Genomic DNA, 19,460 nt, shown 5'->3' on the forward strand with positions numbered 1-19,460 from the left:
ATAGTAGCAAGGCAGTGTGCTCGAACTCCAATAGACGGCTTCGAAGAGAGATTAGCTGGCCAACTTGCGGGTATGTCAACCACTGCTCCCCAATCTATCTTGCTGAGCTGGGCAGCCAAGGATGAACTTCCCATCAATTTCTCTAAAGATCTCCAGGGACCTATCTTCGACGTTTGGAACTGAGGACGCATCGTGATATCGCCTCTGTGCTCCACCCAATCTGGTACCCAGGTCGGCAAGCTCTTTTGCGTAGGTCTAACTCTGAGCGCTGCATATGCTAAGATGTCGAAATCTTCCCTACAGATGATGATAGCGGCCGCCGTGCGTGTCATAACCTCCTCCAAGGTACGTGAATAATCGATTTGTATTAAACTCTGCAAGCGTCCGCCTACCAAGCCTAAAAGACCGTATATCTTGTCCCTAGGATCCGTGGATGAACAGTTGCGTGTCATATGCAACATCGTGAGTAGATCTCGTGTTGGGGCACTGACTAGCGGATCCCAAGCCAATGGACCAGGTATTTGCAATCCCGATATTTTTGCTCTTCCTCGGATACGGCACATCAAATTAGCGTCCATAGGACAGGATGAATTCCCCATGACCATGACCAATTTTTGTGCCAATGCTACCTCTTGAATCACCCATACTCGTGAAGCCCATCTCTTAGCAAACAACTTCTTCAGCGCAACCTGGCGTCTCTCGGTATCTAACCATAGACTGCGAGAAGCGAACCCTAGATCTTCTTCACCTAGGTAGACCAGAACCTGCGAAGCGCCTGAGTAAATCCTTGCCATCTGCGCAACCTGCTGGTTCCGCTCTTGCAGGTTGCTTTGATCGATAGCGAGTGCATCAACCCATAGCATTCTCTCTTGTGAAGTGAACCTTAGTCTGCGCAATGCAGATGCACAGCTTAACGTTACTGGAAGATCCGAGGTTTGTGTGTCTCCAATGTAGGCACAGCTGATACTTTGTGATAAGCTAGCGTCTCCATCTTCGGAAGCCCAGGTATACGAAAGCGCCTCGTATTCGATGTCATCTTCCAGATTCGTGTGGAGGAGATCGCATTGAATCGGTTCGTGGAATTCGCCAGGGTAGAGACACAGTAGGCGAATATCTTCACCCACGGAGGGGTCCAGCGGCCGATATCGGAAGCTGTTGGAAATTCGAGGTGGTAGGAAATGCGTGGGTTTAGTGTCTGGCATCTCGACGCGCTCTTCGGACAGCGCGTGCGAGTTCTTGGTATGACTGAAGAGAAATTCAGTCAATGCGTACGCGGAGGTAGATCCTGCAGATCCGGTTCATAATACGCCGAGTTGTGGTAATCGAACGCATCGCGATAGGTTTTGCCGAGGCCGAGCAGATGAACTTTGGTGCACAAGATATATATCGTGAAATCTAAAAATACCTAAGGTTTGTGGAGAGCGAACAGTGGATATCTTGTAGCATGACGCAGCTCGTTGTGGTGCACTGAGAGGTTCCTGCGGCTGTCGTGGACGCGTGGCTGTGGCTGCTCGGCTGTGGCTGGGCTGGTGACGCAAACCTTATGCGCTCGACGTAGACGAACCGAAGCGCAAACCCCTTATCTTGAACATCTATTGGGTGACTCTTCGCAGACCATATCTTCGCAAAATATCAAGCACGTCCGCCATCGCTAACATAAATCTACGTAAGTTTAATGAGTAACATGAAGAGTAGTGCTTTACGGCACTGAGAAGCTTCTCGCTAAATGTACAGGGTAAGGTTGCTCAATAGCGTTCTACATTACGAACTACGAGAATGGTGTTGCGATGACTGCAGAAGTATTGGCATATACATGTGTATTCTGTAAGTATGTACAGTGGGAATATGTGTAAGAATATATAGACAAGAAGGTGCCCAAAGTGGACGAAGACGCAGGTGACGTTGGGCCAATAGTGTGTACTCGAACGTGCCACAAGCGCTTATACGACAGGCCATCCACTGGAGAAGTCGATCTTGTTGATGCCGAACTTCTTCTGACCATCGCCGTAACCAATGCGGGTGTCGACGTAGTGGTAGTATAGGACAGGGCCCTCCTTGGGATCGTAGTAGACACCCTGACCACCAGGTCCGTAAACCCAGCCGTGAGACTCCAAGACAGTGGTACCTCCGCCCTGAGTGCAGTCCACACCGTTCTTGTCCTTGAAGCCACCAGTGGCGCTGGTAGATCTGCAGACCTGGATCTTGTACTCCTGACCCTTGGCGGGTCTGTTGGTGTCGAAACCGCAGCACTTGCCAACGGAGAAGAAGAGGTAGTGGTAGTTGCCGTTCTTAGCAATGAATGGAGCTTCCTGGGCGTGCTCACCATCGGGCTTGAAGGCAATGTTGGTGACAGTGGAAGAGCTGGTCTTGAGGGGTGGGTTGGCCATGTTTTGGCTGAAGAGGTCGTTCCAGAAGGAACCGAAGGACATGACGAACTTCGATCCATCCCAGTAAAGCGCACTGTCAATGGCGTTGTAGTTCTTGCCAGCGCTCGATTGGATGCCGGTGGCGCCGTGGTCGGTCCAGGACTTGAGGTCCTTGCTGGTAGCAACACCAATGGCGGAGTTCTGGACACCGAAGGAGGAGACGGTGTAGTAGAGGTAGTATGTGTCGCCGACTAGGGTAACGTCAGGAGCCTGAAGGTCTCGTTAGATTGTTTTCAAATAAGCAGATACATAGCAGTGCATACCCAGAGATCGTCCTTGCCAGCCAAGTTGATCTTGGAACCGGAAGGAATCGCGGCACCCTTGTAGGACCAGGGTCCAGTGAGCGAAGGCGCACTGTGGATAGCGATCTTGCCACCGGTCGAGAAACGGTAGTAAGTGCCATCGGAATGACGAATCAGGGCCGGGTCGTGAGCGTTGTTGCAGATACCAGAGCAAGCCATGGGGTCGGCATAGCCGTAGACTGCGGTAACAGCCGAAAGCAACGAAGCAACAATAGAGTAACGCATCCTGGCGGTTGACAGCGAATGAAAGAGGATGGAAGAAGTGAGTGATGATTGAAACGAAACAACTGCGGCGATAAACAACCTATATATTGCCGGTGGAATATACCAAGCCCATCAAGCATTCCAAGGCGGACCATCCCGAAACCTTTGGCATTGAATGGACGTGAAGAGACGAGATTGACAGTCCCGCTGTGGTCTGCTTTCTCAATGGTGGAAACCTGAATCTCGGTATGTGCATGAAGAAACCGGTACGGAGAATTTGCTCAGAACATGTCTAGGCCTGCAAGTGCGTCGGATGGCGACCGGCTTGGAAATTGTGGAAGTGCTGACACGCGCCACATTCGTCCCTGATGCGATTATACATGTGGCTATACGAAGGTTACGGCACGGGACGTGAAACATGCCTAGCCAAAGGCCTGTGTTTGTGGCGTGGCACAATATCAAGCACTTACGCCACTGACGTTCTTGCTCTTACAACCCCAAAGAGACTCAGTGAAGAGCAATGAGACAAATTGGACATTCCATGGATGCGGTGGAAGTCGCAAAGGTTAATGGTATCATCATCGTAATGGTGGCATTGATGGTGGTGAAAATGCTCCGAGGCTTCTTTCTTAGCGTGAAATCAGCCACCGCTAACCTCAAACTTTACCTCTGGTCGATCTGTCTCCTGCTTGTTGCGGTTACCACCCTCCGCAAAGATCATCGTCGCGTACGCATTCGTCGTGGATCTATATTCCATCGTCGAACTCTATTGCGATGATGGATGATGGTGTTTGCAGATTTCCTATCGCCATTCGGACGGACTGAGATCTACCGAACCACGACCTCCTGCTTACCACCGGGGCATCACTAGCGCTTGGAATTTCAGACGGCGAAACTAGTGTCATATGTCTCAGCTTAATTTCAATAAGCATTTGCTTCGCTGTTATCCGGTTAGCCGTTATCTTGACTCCAACACCGAAGACCGAGCATTCTTCCCACCCATCTCACTACTATATTTGTGGCGTCGGCGGCAATCCGGCAGTTGCGGGCATGTTGCCCACGAGTAAGGGAACACAATGGGCACTGGATGTAGCAGCTTATCCCGCAAACGTTATCCGCGGGAGCGAATCTTACGCGAAACCCCACTTTCTGTAGGCTGGCATGCTTCTGGATGCCTCTCCCTGGGCCTCCGTGTGCCTTATAACCGGGATATTCTGTTTCACACTCGCCCAAAAGCTGACACCGCTCGAAGTTCACTGTACCCCTCGACTCATGATGCATGCATGGTACGAATGAGCTCGTTATTAATGAGTTGTGTTCAACAGTCAAAGTCTAGCCTAAAGGTATACAATATGTTGTATCTTCTGCCATGTTAGTGTAGAATACAGCGTATACCTTTAGGGTGCGGTATGGCTAGAGTAGAACGCGTAAAAAAAGGGGCATCTTCGCAATGCACTTGAGTAAAAGCAGTAGCAAATTGACTGGATATTTCGCACAAGGTTATTCTGTACAAAGCGAGTGGCTGACCCCATATAGACCCTTGTAAGTGATTGAAACAAGGCCGCCCTCGTCCGGGTACCTGCCTATCGTCTCATGAATTGGCTCTCCGCCCGACCCATCTCAAATACTGTGCCAAAGACGCTCCTAGTTCGAGTCACCTCACCGCAATTCTAACTGTCTGTCGGGTCCTTATCATGCCATGGTCCAGGCCTACGGTACAAAGACGTCAAAGTCAGACACTGGCGCACCGCTTTGACTTACGCCACCTCCGGGAACGTAAACCTTCCCGTTCACACCCACAGCGTATGTTCCATGCCTAGGTAGCCTCATTTTCCCAGCCTTCGCCCATCGGTCCCGCATAGTATCGTAGACCTCAACCTGATCGAACACTCCGGTTTCCGACTGCGCATTGCCCTCTCCACCGAAGACGTATACCTTCTTTCCGATAACACCAGTCGCCACACCCCCCCTAGGCGTAGGCATGCGCGCCTCGCTAGTCTTCCAACCCGCTTCGAGATCACAGAGATCGAGGAAAAAGACGGTGTCGCGAATGTTCTCTTGCCCGCTGTCTCGTCCACCAAGGACGTACATCTTCGAGCCTATTACTGCAGCACCAGCGTGATCCCGGGCTTCCGGTATATACTTCGCAGCCTCAGGGACAGAGAGCCACGTCCTTGTGTCGGTATCAAATACAGAAACAACCGAAACGCTGTTCTGAGTGCCATTCTCGAACAGCTCAAGTTCCGACATACCACCAGCGAGATAAATCTGTGACTGGTAAGTACCTACACTGGCACTACCTCTTTCTTCCCCGGCGGGTATGCCCGGTACTGTCTCCCATAAATCAGTGATAGGATCGTACACCCAAGAGCCTGGCACTGCGTCCCACACCCTCTTTCCTTCACCTGGTTCGCCTGTCTCCGCAAGACCGCCTAGGACATATATTTTTCCATCCACAACGGCCGCGTTGGCGTGGTTCAGTCCTCGAGGCATGCTGGCTCTAGTGGTCCATGTGTTGTCCTTGATCGAGTAGAATTGCATCAATGGAGTAGTGTCCACGGGTGGAAAAGACATATTGGAGGGTATAACGCCGCCGAGAATCGCCACAGTAGAGGGTGGGAGGAATACCGTAGTCTGTTCCTGGCGTGGGAAAAGAGGAATAGGAGCAAGTTGTCTCCATGAAGGTAACTGACCGGAAGAGGGTGCAGATGATGCGAAGGTAATGAGAAAGGCTGCAACCAACAAGGTAGGGTTAAGGATGGATAGATACATCGTGATTATGAAAATCCTCGGACGGTATGCTATGGAAGCTGTCACACTTTGTGATTGCTGGAGAGCGATGGACACCCAGTATATATACTAATTCCACACCTTCACGTCTGATGGCAGATTTACATGGCTATGTTGAGAATTGGAGAGATCTTTGATGCTGAACTCAGAGCCGACCTTTAGGTCCGCAAATCCGGGCGACAAAATCGGACATGCGGTGAAACACCAACGTCGACTGTCTGCGCATTACGCCCTGCATTACCAAGCCTTGAAAAACGAACATCTACGGCGCAACTCGTATCCCGATCTTTCTTTACGGCTTGTCTACGCCTCAGCGCTTTGCCGAAATATCTCCTCTGAGTGTTCTTTCCAGATCGTAAAATGTGTCTTGCCTTCCAGAATCTTGAGTCTCCCGCCCCCTAACCGCTCGTCAATCCACTGGGCAACTTTCAATGGTGCCTGCGCATCTTGATCGCCATGCACTAGCCACACTCGCTCGTGCTCTACGTCTTTCAATTCAAATCCCCAATCTCTCGTAAGCACAGCGCCATCCTGCATACAACCGCCCGGGCCCTGCTTGAAAGCTTCAAGCAGTGATGCGACAACGTCGTCAAGGTTGGTATCTCCGCTTTCATCGCGGAATTGTTCTTTCTCCTCTGGGGTTCTGGCTTGGTCTTCGAGGACGCGCTTGAGGCGAGAAGGGTCTCTAGTGAGATAGGGACGGATCAGGATGTGGGGCAGAAAGAGATGGAGGGCTCCTTGTCGCAAGAGCCATGGTGTTATACCCATGAGACGCCATGAGAGATAGGGCACTGTATCTAGGAGAGCCTCGATAGGCCCAATACCGCACACAACAGTTGTGGCTCGAAGCCTTTCCTTGGGAATGAAGCGTGCGCAAGCCAAAGCGTACGGTCCGCCTCCGCTGGCACCTAATACGCTGAAACGCTCAACGTTGAGATGGTCTGCGAGGCTCACGACATCACCAGGCCAGTCAACGAGGCCACGATCAGCGAGAGTCGAGTTTCCACAGCCCGGCCGATCGATGGCGATGAGACGCGCGCCGATGTCCCTGCAGAGCTTGTCCCAACTTCTTCCGACCAGTCGACAGCCTGGAAGACCATGGAAGAGGAAGACGACAGGATGAGAAGGGTCCGTAGAGCCATAGGATGCGAAGCCAAGCGTGCGCCCGTCAGGCAGGCTGAGCACTTGGCATTCGTTAGGTCGGAGTTGGAGCTTCGCAGGGTTCGGAGGCGATGAAGGAGCGCGATCTCCGAAGAGTTTGAACATTGTGCCGAGAATATGATGTATTGTCTTTCGTTAGCACGAGTTTGGTTTTTCTAAATCAGTATGCGGTGATGAGAAGATGAAAGTCAATAGTTTGGAGTTCGCAGTCCATATACGTTTCAGCAACGTTAAATTCCCGGCTTCTTGCTGACATGCCGGAATACGACTTCATCTCACACACGGTGAGCGGAGTGCCGTTCTGCGATGCACCAATGACATTTGTAACCAATGGTCTCATCGTCTGACGTCGCTCGTGGGTTCCTTAGCCAAGCCATCAAAGCTGCTGCCTAACACAGATCATGTGATTTAGACTCAGTCGGAAGACCACATATCCAGTCTATTCATGCGATGTGTTGTATGTCTCGCTCACCGTGTCCATGGCTTTCAAAGCTGCGGAAGCTGATTATGGTGTTTGTGGAGAAGGGATCGGCAACTGCGATGTAGCCCTGCTAGCTCAGGGTCGGAAGTCGGCAGTTCAGCCCTGTCTTTAGCACATGCATCACCATGGGGCTTCTTCTTTCATCCCACCATTAGCAATTACGTCCCGTCTGTTGTATCTATTGTCTGTCTTTCCGGTTCTTCTTGTATTTCCGATACATCATTTTCTGATCCAATCGCTCTTTTACATCCTCGAATGCTAGGCCGGTGTACTGCGGCGCAGCAGTCGCGTTTCTTCCCTTTTAGTTGCTAGACGCATAAGATACCCTCAATAGACATTTTGGCATCATGAGCCCCATTACTCGACGTATTGCTGTGCTATTCATATTCGCAACCTTCGTTATCCTCGCTTTTCGACAACTCGGCGCCCGAAACGAGCTCCCCTCGCCGACCTTCACTTCATCGAATCGAATCGAACATGCTGTAGCATGGAAGAGCATTCCGGTGCGACATCCGGTTTCTTCACTGGCTGCTTTTCCTACAGGCACGCCGGCTGCCATCCCAAGAATTCAACATGAGTTTGGAATCGAGACCGAGCACAACAAGGCGGAGAGGTTGCACAGGCAAGCAGCTGTAAAGAAGGCATTCCTACACAGTTGGGAAGGATACAAAACCTACGCATGGCTACAAGACGAAGTGACTCCGGTAACAGGAGGCTTCAAGAATGGCTTTGGACAGCGTGGAGCAACGTTAGTAGACGCGCTCGACACGTTGGCCATCATGGGATTAGAAGACGAGTTTGTTAAGGCTGTACATGCTGTCAAGAAAATCGATTTCACCACTGCAGGTGTTGCGCGCCTAAACGTCTTCGAAACTACTATTCGCTATCTTGGTGGTCTTCTGGGCGCATACGACTTAAGCAAAGCGAAACACCACACACTACTACACAAGGCGACCGAATTGGGAGACATGCTGTATGCTGCATTTGATACACCGAACAGGATGCCAATCACACGGTGGGACTGGGAGAAGTAAGAATGTGCCATGCCGTCGACCCGTACATACTGACATAAATCAGTGCTGCTTTGAACGGCCACCAAGAAGCTGATGCACAAGCACTTAGCGCAGAGATAGGATCTTTGACGCTCGAATTCACCCGCCTTTCCCAACTCACCGGTGACCTGAAATACTACGACGCGATAGCGAGAATCACCGATGTACTTGAAAAGCATCAAAACCGAACCAAGATACCTGGCTTGTTCCCGGTACTCGTCAGTCCAGGCCCGGAAGTATTCAACGTCGACGGGACATTCACGATGGGTGGGATGACGGATTCGCTATATGAATATTTGCCGAAGCAGCATCTGCTTCTTGGAGGAATGACGGAGCAATATCGGAAGCTATATGAAAGCGCCATCGAGCCAGCAAAGAAACATTTGTTCTTCCGGCCCAGAATCCCGCAGGGTCAAGATATCCTCATCTCCGGCGATGCCCGCATGAGTTCTTTTGGTTCTGTCAAGCTCGAACCGAACGGTCAACATCTTGCTTGCTTCGCAGGTGGCATGGTTGCTCTAGGTGCTAAAATCTTCAACCGAACTGATGAGCTAGACGTAGCTCGTAAGCTGGTAGACGGTTGCACTTGGGCTTATGAAGCGATGCCCACTGGCATCATGCCAGAGACCTTCCGGATGATGCCGTGCTATGGCGAAGAAGACTGCGCATGGGACGTGGAAAAATGGCACGCTTCTGTCAAGTACTCATATTCTAGTAACATCCATGCTGAGCATTATGACGTCCAAGATGTCATTAAGGAAATAGGACTCCAGCCTGGTTTCTCTAAGATTGCAGATCCACGATTCCTGCTACGGTAAGTACACAGCTCGTCTTGAAAATGCACTGCTAATGACATTTATAGTCCGGAAGCCATCGAATCCGTTTTCATCCTCTATCGTATTACCGGTGACACCACTCTCCAAGACACTGCCTGGCGCATGTTCGAGTCCATCAACAATGCTACCATGGCCGAGTTCGCCCACTCTGCTATCGCGGATGTAACAATACCAAAAGACCAAGAGACACTCAAGCTGGATGAATGTGAAAGCTTTTGGATGGCGGAGACACTGAAGTACTTCTACTTGATTTTCAGTGAGCCAGATCTTGTGAGCTTGGATAAATATGTTTTGTGAGTATGACCCTTTCCAACTTGAGGATTACCTTTTGGAGGCGACACTAACGAATGCATAGCAATACTGAAGCACATCCACTGCGTCGGCCGCATTAGTAAAACAAGATCACACAACCCTAACATATGTATCGATATATGACAAGTTAAGGTTTACACTATCTGTGCTACGTGATATGACTGCCAACGTATCCGAGGTCGTATATCCTGCATCGTCGTTTCTCTCGACGAAGTGGCTACATTGTGCGCATTTTAGATCGCTATATATCGATTACCCAGCTGTCGCGCCAAACATTACCATGTGCCAGTTTAGTGTTGGCTACTACGATCATCTCAGAACAGACGTGCCATACTCTGGGTCCCATCCACTCGTCCCGTAGCACTGTGATGACCTATAAACAACGATCCACGCACAACTACCCACTACCAGAGATAAAACAATACTAAAACAACCCAATTGGGGGTAAATGAGGGAGATTATCAGACTCCGAAGCCACGATCGTACCTGTAGGTACGCCTCTGGTCCCACCAAGCTCTTGTCTACATATTGGACACGTCTTGTTAGTCTCCTCCAGGCTTTGTACGAGGCACTGCTTTCCGAAAACATGCCAACACGGCGTCCTGACAGGGTCGTTGTTTGGCCTGTTTACGCAGAAAGGCAGCTCGTAGCTGGCATTCAAACGCCACATGATCTCCCGCTCCCCCTCGTCTATATAGACGAGGATCGATGAATCGTCTTCGGTGGTGGTGCCGAAAGGGAGCCAGCAATGTGGGCACCTCATATCCTCGGGAGCGATGCTGGCAATATTGACTTCCTCCAGTGTATCAACAAAAGCAGCGGCATCGAAGGACGTATGATGGTGATGAAGTTGATGAAGATGATGAACAGCTGTTGATGCGAAAAGAGCGTGTGTCTCCGTCGTCGATTGAGAGCCTGATGGTACCGTCCCGGGAGCTTGTGGTCACTGCGAATCAAATGCGGTAACTAGATTCGTATGTAGAAAGCTTGCTAAGCCGAATGTTTGTTGATTATGGTTATGAATAGGAGTGATCACCGGCAAAGGAGCGTATGTCGGCTGCGGACCGGTCGTAGCGGCTTGCTGTGCAGGTGAAAGGCCCAATGTTGGCGGCATAGAGGAGGGAAACTTGTTCGTTGCCTGATGCTGGTGGATCGGATTCGCACTTGCAATCCAAGGTGGAACATCAACATTGTACACGTTACCAGATGTGAGAAGAGTAGGGCTTTCGGGCTCTAGGTAAGCTACGTTCGAAGTAGATTGTGCTGCGGCGTAAGGGATGAGCGCCATGGTTTGAGCGGGCTCACTCTCTTCCGAGCCTGGAGACGAGTCTACTTCTTCAGACATCATCGAAGCGGGACTGCTGATGGATGAAGGGTGTAGATCGGAGACACTAGATGAGTCTATCTTGTCATTCGTAGTTGAAGGCATGTTGATATATCGATCAGAACTGGGTTGTGGTGGGTGATTGACCGGGCTGAGTCTGAGGGCAATTATGAAACTGTCTGTATAGTCAGCAAAGAAAGGCAGTCGTGAAGGAAGCATTGCCGAAACGTTGAGTGCCTGCCTTTCACATCGTTATCACTAGTGACGTGCGTTCGTTTGGAGATTGCTGAAATGCAAGTGATCGGAGAAGCGTCCTCTCTTAAAGATAGTCCTGATAGTACATCTCAAGATTCTACGCTGTGCTTAATATCGACAGCCACCAAATTGAAAAGTTTGATACGCGCCTAGGGTAGGTGTGTTGTAGCTAGTACAAAGCCTGAGAGAAACAAGGTTTCGAGGCTTTTTCTGGAATTCTGAACTGATGGTGCGATTGCATATCACCTACGGCTTCTGCACGAACAAGGCTCTCACCCTGACTTCAGACGGCAGTGTCAAACGACCCAAGGCATCACGTCAGTTCTGCTGAGAGGATCAGCCTCGTTCTCAGCACCACCAACAAAATTACTCCGCCCGTAGTCACCCACATTATGTTGCGACGGTCCCAGAATCTGGAAGATCAGCCGTTCTTTGCAGATGAAACGAAGAAGTGGCATTTGGTGGCCAACCTATTCTACAGAGGGATAGATGACATGGCTATGATTATAGCAGAAGTAGACCGTGACTGCCGAACAACTGTTAAGATCGTCAACGCACCGAGACTGCATTTGATAGACACCCAGCGGGACCTTTGAAGCCTAATGGTAAAAGAAATGGAAAAGCTTGCGTCGAATGGCAACATGAGTATGTACCTTAGAGCTGCTACGGACGTGGAAGCAGCCATGATTGGTGATAATGCGGTCTTCCACCATGGAGTGGGGCTTTTAGGTGAGTGGATCTGGTGCACCATCAGATCCGTGAATGATCAGGTTGTGTGAAAATGTGATATTGCATAGTAGCGGAAAGCCGAAGTAGCTGTGGATTGGGGTTTTGGACATGGATGTAAATTATTCGAATACCATTGGCGTTAAGAGGCCAGCGCCTGGAAGTGGAAGAGATGCAACATGGAGAGTGTGATCTCTTCTTATACATGATAGTGTTCTCACAACCGAGGTCTGCGAAGCTGGTGCTCTCTGTCATTTCTCAACACGCCGCTTTTGTACTGCAGCTAGTACCTAAAACCTACTCTAATCTTTCGTTTCCTTCTCTGATAGCCTGTCCGTAGTCTCCTGCATTCGGTGTCCTTACGATAGTGTGCGTATGGTACTTTGCTGGCTCCTTGTTCGTCAGGAACACGCCAGAGTGATGGTCAAACTCGACCAAGATAACGGGACTCTGGATACGGAAGTAGAACGCGTCATCTTCGCCAAAGCCTCCGATCCAGCAAAAGTATGTTTCTTCAAAGTGTTGTTTGATCTGTTCAAGCTTGAGTTGGCGCGCCTTTGATGGATGATACAACAGGAACTCTTCGCATATAGAAAGGACGAGGTCTTGTTGGGAAAAGTCAAGAGACGATACAAGGACTCCTTCGTAAGGTACGATGCGGTTGTCGCGGAAGGCGCCGCATCGGTGACGCTGGTCGTCTGGACCCCAGGTATCGGTAATGAGCTCATCGCGCTTGGTTTCGTCGTTATTGGAGTTGCCGTAAACTTGCTTCATGCCTTCATCTCTCATCTTTTTAAAGATCTGTGCCTTTTGCTGCTGTTCGTGGCTCAGACTTTGCATCAGCTTCCAGCCCAGGCTTCCTTCTTTGTGCAGGATCTTAGTACCCTTCCATTCTCCCTCGTCAATGATGTTTGGTTCTGCCCCGGTGAATGATGGGCTCATGATGACCTGATTCCCTTTGAAGAAACATGAAATATCAAGATGATGGCCGTAGAGAAGCCACCCCCAAGGCGATGAAGCGGAGGTAGAGGGTGTGCCGAAAAGTAGGAAGTTGTAAGAGTACTTGTTCAAGATGTTGGGTAGTTTGCAGACTTCGCCTAGGAAATGATTCACGCGCATGGCCGAGAGAGCCTTTTGGTAGCCTTCCGGTGAGAGAGATGCTTCTACCACCGCGAGTATTGATTGTGCAGTACTTTCGGAAACTAGAAAAGTTAATATATAATCACAACACGAAGACATTTGGTCCTTACCTTCTTCAAGTCTTAGCCCAAACGGTCTCAGTAGGAACTCAGGGTTACTCCATGCTCTCCACTCTCTTGCATTAATCGAATATGAAACCTTCTCTTTTTGCTCGCTCTCAAGACTTGCGAGCAGCTCTTCAGCCTTCTTGACCGCGCCACCTACATCTGCGCCTTCGTCTCGTGCTTCGAATAGGCCTTCTCTTACTTTGCCGTCATTCGTGATACCTTTGTATGGTTCTTCCAGTAACTTCTCCCAGACCTTTGTCAGATCGTACAGCCAGGGTGGAGCACGGTTGTCTTGCATGTCCTGGACATACTCGTAGATGTTCTGCTTTGCGGCTGTTGTAAAGCGCGGACTGCTGAGGTCTGGCAGATGAGCGCGGAAGCCAGCTGATGCTTGGTCGAATGAGTTTCGTCGTGCCATGGTTGAGAGTTGTTTTGTTTATACGCTTGCACCACTCTGTTCCTCTGACGTTCCCGATTGCGAAGGTATGCTGAGGCAGAGGGCAGAAGCCTTTTCCGTGTAGCTATTATCTTGGATGACAGCCACGATACTTGCTGATCTCTGGTGCTTGATCTGGCTCCGAAGGTCACGCTATTCCCGCATAGGCCTTTCTCTCGCGTTCTGAGGTTGGAAGCCAGCTCCGGGTGAACGCTCTTCCTCCACAAAAACCGCGTAACACGTAATGATGAGGGGTCACTTAGATGCTTGTATTCAATCTTAAAGAGGATACCGTTATGATTTGTGCAACGGCTGCTGAATTAACAACCACTCTTGTTGAATGGGCGGGAGGATGAGAAATTCTCTGTCTACCCATGAGATGATTCGGGAAGTCACCCCACATTCGGTCTGAGGCGTTAGCGCGGGGTGATGCAGCCCCTCATCGCGTATACACGGGACTGAAGTCGGCTCGCAGCTCTACATAGAGCCTTCTACAGCTGTGTCGCTCTGTATATATGCACGCAAATTCAAGTGTTTAAGCTGTACTGGATGGTGAACAGATTGCGAAACATGCAACCCCCTCAGACACGCTTTCTCGAGTATTTGCTGTATTCCATTGATTTAAACCTGTTGTGGTGTATGCTCTGAATCATGGTCGCGAGAAGCCGTTCAGTTTGGTGATTGTTAACACCGTTCCGGAGCAGGCGACTATATCTATCGGACGTATGATCGACGAGTTGAAAGGTTAATACCAGGTTGATCTAACCGCCAACTGCTCAAGTAGGTTTTGCGTGTCTGCGGTTAAGTCCAACGCTTGATTGATGCTTTGTAGCGATTGCAGACGTAATACCAGTTGTACGACAGTATCAACCTGATATTACGGTAAGTTGTGCACCTCTAGCTGCGTATCCGGAGTATCCAAATTTAAAATGCGCACGTCTCAGCACCAATGTGGATGTCCGAAGAAGCGACGAAGAAATATTGCGGAGTAGGAGCGACCAGGTTTCTGGACACATCCCCTTCAGCCTCACTTGGAGATCGTGCAATCACGATTGATGCGTTGGTAAGATGCAGGGACATCACACCCACACTCCATGACTCCGCATGTGCCGTATCGCACGTCCATGGCGGCGGTGGGGCGTTGGGTGAAGGTGCGCTAACCCTCAAAGCGTTGCCCCGCCACTGTGGGGTGACTGGTAGCTGGCCACAGCAACTCCATCTTAAGTGTAATCGGGCCTAAAGGTTTCCCCGATATATGATCACAACCATCTCCATACTTAGTGGGTTCGATTGAGCTTTAGCCGTTGCGACAATTATCGACGTAATTGCTTTCCTGGAATACGTTGGGGATTCTGATAGTTCCGGTTAAGATTTCTTCCGGTGGCTGAACATTGTGCACGGAGAAGAGCTCGGAATTAGCAAAGAAGCTGGAATAAGCACGAGGGACGGGACTATAGAAGGGTTTGAGTATCATCTCAAGAGCTCTTGCCAGATTCTTTGCTCGTCTTGGAAGAGGTCAATCCAGCAACGAACACCAGCCACATTCTGTCAACAACTCTTCATTCTTTGCCGCATCATCAGGCCCTGTCCAAGGAGTAACGCAAAAGCAGAACGCCCACAATGGCGGAAAATACTAGGATAGCTATTGTTGGAGCAGGTATGATATTCTCGACACCTCAACCCCATTGGAATCAATAACATTTAACAATACTCCAGGCATGGGTGGCCTAGCAGCAGCACTCGCACTTGCAAAAGCCGGCCATAAGAACATCACAATATACGAAAACGCAGCAAACATGGGATTCGTAGGCGCTGGTATTCAACTTGCACCCAACATGGCCCGTATCCTCGACCAATTAGGTTGCTGGGGACCAATCCGCGATGAGGCAGTCCAATGCGCAAACACATCCATCCGGGAAGGCACGACAGACAAAGAACTAGGGTACGTAGATCTAAGCTACGTGCGAGAAAAGTACGGATACCCACACATGGTCGGTCATCGAGCTAGTCTCGCAAACGGCCTATACGAGGGTTGCAAGAAGGAGAGTGGTATCACATTCAGGCTGGGCTGCAACATATCCAACGTCCGCTTTGGAACAAAACCAAAGTTCACTGTTTCGCCATCGCAAGGACAGGGAGAGTCACAAGAAGTCGAATGCGATGTCCTCCTTGGCGCTGATGGCGTAAAAAGCTCTACACGCGTCGCTATGCTCAAAGAACTCGGCCACACCGGCGCCGCTCGCGATTCAGGTCAGGCTGCCTACCGTATCATGTTGAACCGCGACCAAATGGAGAACGACCCCGAGTTACTCAAGCTGATTGAGTCCGATACAGTGACCCGCTGGATCGGCGAAAAGAAGCACATCATCGCCTATCCGATCCACAACAAACAGATCTATAATATCTCCACCGCACAGCCCGATATCAACTTTGCCGGCGCTCCGGATGCTCAATATACAACCAAGGGCAGCAAGAAGGCCATGTTGGAAGTTTACGGCGATTTTTGTCCGATGATACACCGCATGTTGAATCTAGTACCAGAGGGCGAGGTTGTCGAGTGGAAGCTAAGGGTTCACGATCCGTTGGTCACTTGGGTGCATGGTACAGCTGCATTGGTCGGTGATGCCTGCCATCCTACGCTTCCGCACATGGCACAAGGTGCTGCCCAAGCGATCGAAGACGGTGCTGTACTGGGTGTCGTGCTGTCTCCTAAACGGATCGCCGACGGAAAGCCAGAGACCATTGAGCATGCACTGCGATTATATGAGAAGCTGAGGAAACCAAGAGCGGAAGCACTCGTCGAGCTTGCAGCGGAGAACGGGAGAGAAATGCATCTCGGTGCTGGTAAGGCGAAGGAGAAACGCGACAAGATCTTCGCGGAGATGAAGGCAGGATCAGGAAAGGTGCCGGATAGGTGGGCAGATGCGGACATACAAGCGCGGGTCTATGGGGTCGATGTTGTAACTGAGGCGGAAGAGTTGTGCCAGAAGGAGGGGTTAGGATCGAAGTTATGAGCTGGTTGTCATGAGTTCACATTGTAGCGAAGTGGTTCTCGCATGCGAAAACCACAAGCAATACACAGATGGCTATTTCAAAAAGCTGTTGTTTGGCAAAATGCCTATGGTTTCATTAATGTGATGACCTGTTATTCAGAGATGTACAACAGTTCCGTGAACCCAGCACGATGGGAAAGCCGTTTGTTGACTCTACATTCTCTCCGACATGTGGCCCCTCATCGTATGACCTTTCCAGTGTGTGAACATGACTGGGATCAGACTAACACCCACAAGTAATGCCGCAACAATGCCAGCACTGTTCGCGATTCCTACGTTCTCAAACATGGGAGGAAACCAAAAAGGACCAAGAAAGCCCCAAATCTGCCTTACAAAGGTAACGAACACGCCAATGCTACCAGCTTCATCAGGATAACAATCCACGGCATATGTAATCAGAACTGTGGTAACAATCTGGTTACCTGCTGCACCTATGCCTGCACCGACGATGGGGGTTACATTCCAGTGCAGGTCTGGAGCTTGTTCAATGCGCACAAGGAACACGACTACACCGCAGATGGTGAGGAGAATACCGAAGTAGCTCAACCAAAGACGAAACTCCGGAGCAGGCCGGAGAGGAGCCATCTTCTTTGCACGCCATCGCATCCAGAGGTCACTGGAGTGTCCACCGATTTGCTCGCCGATGACAGTACCGACGATAACACCGACGAACTGCAGACCGATCTGCTGTGCATTAAAGTGGAATTTTTCGCCGAAGAGTTGCGGAATCTCAACCGTTGCAAGGACTGATGCGAAAAGGAAGACCATTGCGTATGCGCAAGCTGGAATGACTACACACGGGTACTTGAATAGTCGAAGGGGCGAGATGAACTCTGAGGCGGTGATGGGCGTAGGGTCGATACGACGGAACTTGAGGTACATCTCTTTGTAGGCTGCAAAACCGAACTGCGCATGCTGCGCGTTGTTGTGTCGAATGAAGCGCGTCTCTGGTCCGAAGAGAGTGTAAAGAATGAGTTGGACACCATTCACGATCGCAAGGATCCAGTAGATCCAGCGGTAGCCGACATTATATGTAACAAAGCCGAAGATAAGTGGTGCCAGAGGTATACCGAGAGTAATCATGACCGTCCAAATACCCATGAACTTCGCTCTCTCCCTCTTGAAGAACGTCTCAACCACCACGGCACTGCCGATTGCGTTCGGAGGCGAAATGAAGAAGCTTTGGAAAGCCCGGCAAGTCGCCATGGCAGCATATGTTTGGCTCTTCGCGCAACCGACGTTGAAGACTAAGCTGCCGATCAAGGATATGATGAAAATGGGTCGGCGTCCATATCGTGTAGAGAGCGGTCGCCAGAACAGTGGAGCACCTCCAAGGATTGCGATTTGCAAGGACGTAAGATATGACGTTTGTTGGAGACTGACACCTAGGTCTTCGGATATGTTCTCGTAGGCTGGAATGATCGCAGCAGCAGGGAAGGCACACATCATGGCGTGGAAGGCGACAAAGAGAAGGTTCATCACTTTCTGATTCCTTCATTAGCACACGCTGTGCTGATGTGTTCGTAACGACTTACCTTCCACTGGGGCCAGTTGTATGGATCCGCCGTACCCATGGTGGGTATAGGATCAAGCTCAAGTGTGCCATGTCGTTCCAACAGGTACTGTCGATGCTCCTCGGAGAGATGGGATGCCTCGTCTTTGTCGAGATAGGTGCCGTGGGTGGGTAGACGCTCTATGTCCTCACTACGAACTGGCTCGTTAGAGATGGCCTCCTTGTCGTTCTCCATGACTACTTGGTGGTCCTGATTGTCCAAACCCTATGTGTAGGCCGCGGGAAGATGTAGTACAAGGACAAAAAGGCCAGCAGTCTCGAACACGCGCTTGAGTGGCAAACCCATATTATGTACCCGCTCTTCCCCATACCGACAACTGCGGAAGAAGACTTTCGCGGAGACCCCCAGTGGAGACCCCAGATGTAGGATTATTGGTTAGACACTAGCCCATTGAGTTTCAGACAAGGGTTGTTAGCCGTCGTCGTCACGCTTTCGTCGCTATCTTTCGGCACCCTCCTACTCGGAAAGCGGAAACAGAATTCGGCAGCGATACACCGAGGCTTATCACGTTCGTCAAGTACCGATGAGCGGGCATCTTCGCGCTTCAGTGGACCTTCGGATATTGTTGAGGAGTGGAAAACGACGGAAAGCTATGTCGGCATCTAATCAGGTAAGGAACGATTGTTCGCAATTCCAGCTTCACGGTTTTGAGCAAGTACGACACTACAGAGTGAACGTACGCGTCCCTTGCGTACATTGAAGGTCAGGGCTTGAAGCAACGCCGTCAGTGCACAAGCTTTTGGGAAAAGCTTGGTCGTTGGGCGCGTCTTCCCGCTTCCAAATTCGGTCGAACTCGGCCAACACGACTTCCCAGCCACCACAGTTTTCACGACACCCTAAGCTTCTTGAGCAGGCCAATCATAGAGAAGTTCGCTGTAGACTGACATTTTGAATGTAAGATCTAGTCTATATTGCGCAACCACATACCGTCGCGCACAACCGATCGCTTCGACCACAACGAACAACTCTTCGGGCCTCGAATCATTGATACGCTATCGATCAGGCATCCAAAATGAATGTGTTTCAGTGTCGAGCACGAAGTCATCCAAGCTAACTTCGTTGTGAGCGCTGAAGATGAGATAGAAGTGTTAAGGGTTTCGGCCAGTCAGAAGCTCTGCGGAGATGAAGACAAGATGTCAGTGTTTGTCTCACATTCACCACATATCCGAGACTTACCTCCATGCTACCGTTCTTTTCTGGTGGAGTCTTCATAACGTCCTGAAGTGTAGCTATGCCGAACCCGGTCTTGATATTTGCGCCAATGACCTGGAACATCTCCTA

General features: G+C 50.3%; 7 protein-coding genes across 7 annotated transcripts; 2 read left to right on the forward strand and 5 right to left on the reverse strand.

Moving 5' to 3' along the window:
* Window positions 1-1,940: 1,940 nt before the first annotated feature.
* On the reverse strand, window positions 1,941-2,953 carry ALTATR162_LOCUS9155 (uncharacterized protein; the record flags this gene model as incomplete). Its single annotated transcript, XM_043316788.1, has 2 exons — window positions 1,941-2,636; window positions 2,690-2,953. The coding sequence occupies 2 exons, from the start codon at window positions 2,951-2,953 to the stop codon at window positions 1,941-1,943; spliced, it is 960 nt and encodes a 319-aa protein (XP_043172723.1).
* Window positions 2,954-4,642: 1,689 nt separating this feature from the next.
* Window positions 4,643-5,704, reverse strand: ALTATR162_LOCUS9156 (uncharacterized protein; the record flags this gene model as incomplete). Its single annotated transcript, XM_043316789.1, has 1 exon — window positions 4,643-5,704. One exon carries the CDS (start codon window positions 5,702-5,704, stop codon window positions 4,643-4,645), a length of 1,062 nt encoding a protein of 353 aa, XP_043172724.1.
* Window positions 5,705-6,025: 321 nt separating this feature from the next.
* Window positions 6,026-6,988, reverse strand: ALTATR162_LOCUS9157 (uncharacterized protein; the record flags this gene model as incomplete). The annotated part of the gene is made up of 1 exon (XM_043316790.1): window positions 6,026-6,988. The coding sequence occupies one exon, from the start codon at window positions 6,986-6,988 to the stop codon at window positions 6,026-6,028; it is 963 nt and encodes a 320-aa protein (XP_043172725.1).
* Window positions 6,989-7,711: 723 nt separating this feature from the next.
* Window positions 7,712-9,644, forward strand: ALTATR162_LOCUS9158 (uncharacterized protein; the record flags this gene model as incomplete). Its single annotated transcript, XM_043316791.1, has 4 exons — window positions 7,712-8,394; window positions 8,442-9,230; window positions 9,279-9,545; window positions 9,608-9,644. 4 exons carry the CDS (start codon window positions 7,712-7,714, stop codon window positions 9,642-9,644), a joined length of 1,776 nt encoding a protein of 591 aa, XP_043172726.1.
* Window positions 9,645-10,507: 863 nt separating this feature from the next.
* On the reverse strand, window positions 10,508-13,534 carry ALTATR162_LOCUS9159 (uncharacterized protein; the record flags this gene model as incomplete). Its single annotated transcript, XM_043316792.1, has 3 exons — window positions 10,508-11,063; window positions 12,171-13,071; window positions 13,120-13,534. The coding sequence occupies 3 exons, from the start codon at window positions 13,532-13,534 to the stop codon at window positions 10,508-10,510; spliced, it is 1,872 nt and encodes a 623-aa protein (XP_043172727.1).
* Window positions 13,535-15,270: 1,736 nt separating this feature from the next.
* Window positions 15,271-16,566, forward strand: ALTATR162_LOCUS9160 (uncharacterized protein; the record flags this gene model as incomplete). Its single annotated transcript, XM_043316793.1, has 1 exon — window positions 15,271-16,566. One exon carries the CDS (start codon window positions 15,271-15,273, stop codon window positions 16,564-16,566), a length of 1,296 nt encoding a protein of 431 aa, XP_043172728.1.
* Window positions 16,567-16,758: 192 nt separating this feature from the next.
* On the reverse strand, window positions 16,759-18,353 carry ALTATR162_LOCUS9161 (uncharacterized protein; the record flags this gene model as incomplete). The annotated part of the gene is made up of 2 exons (XM_043316794.1): window positions 16,759-18,090; window positions 18,141-18,353. 2 exons carry the CDS (start codon window positions 18,351-18,353, stop codon window positions 16,759-16,761), a joined length of 1,545 nt encoding a protein of 514 aa, XP_043172729.1.
* Window positions 18,354-19,460: the final 1,107 nt, after the last annotated feature.

Source organism: Alternaria atra, assembly GCF_907166805.1.
Source record: "Alternaria atra isolate CS162 genome assembly, contig: 29, whole genome shotgun sequence".
NCBI classification, from domain to species: domain Eukaryota; kingdom Fungi; phylum Ascomycota; class Dothideomycetes; order Pleosporales; family Pleosporaceae; genus Alternaria; species Alternaria atra.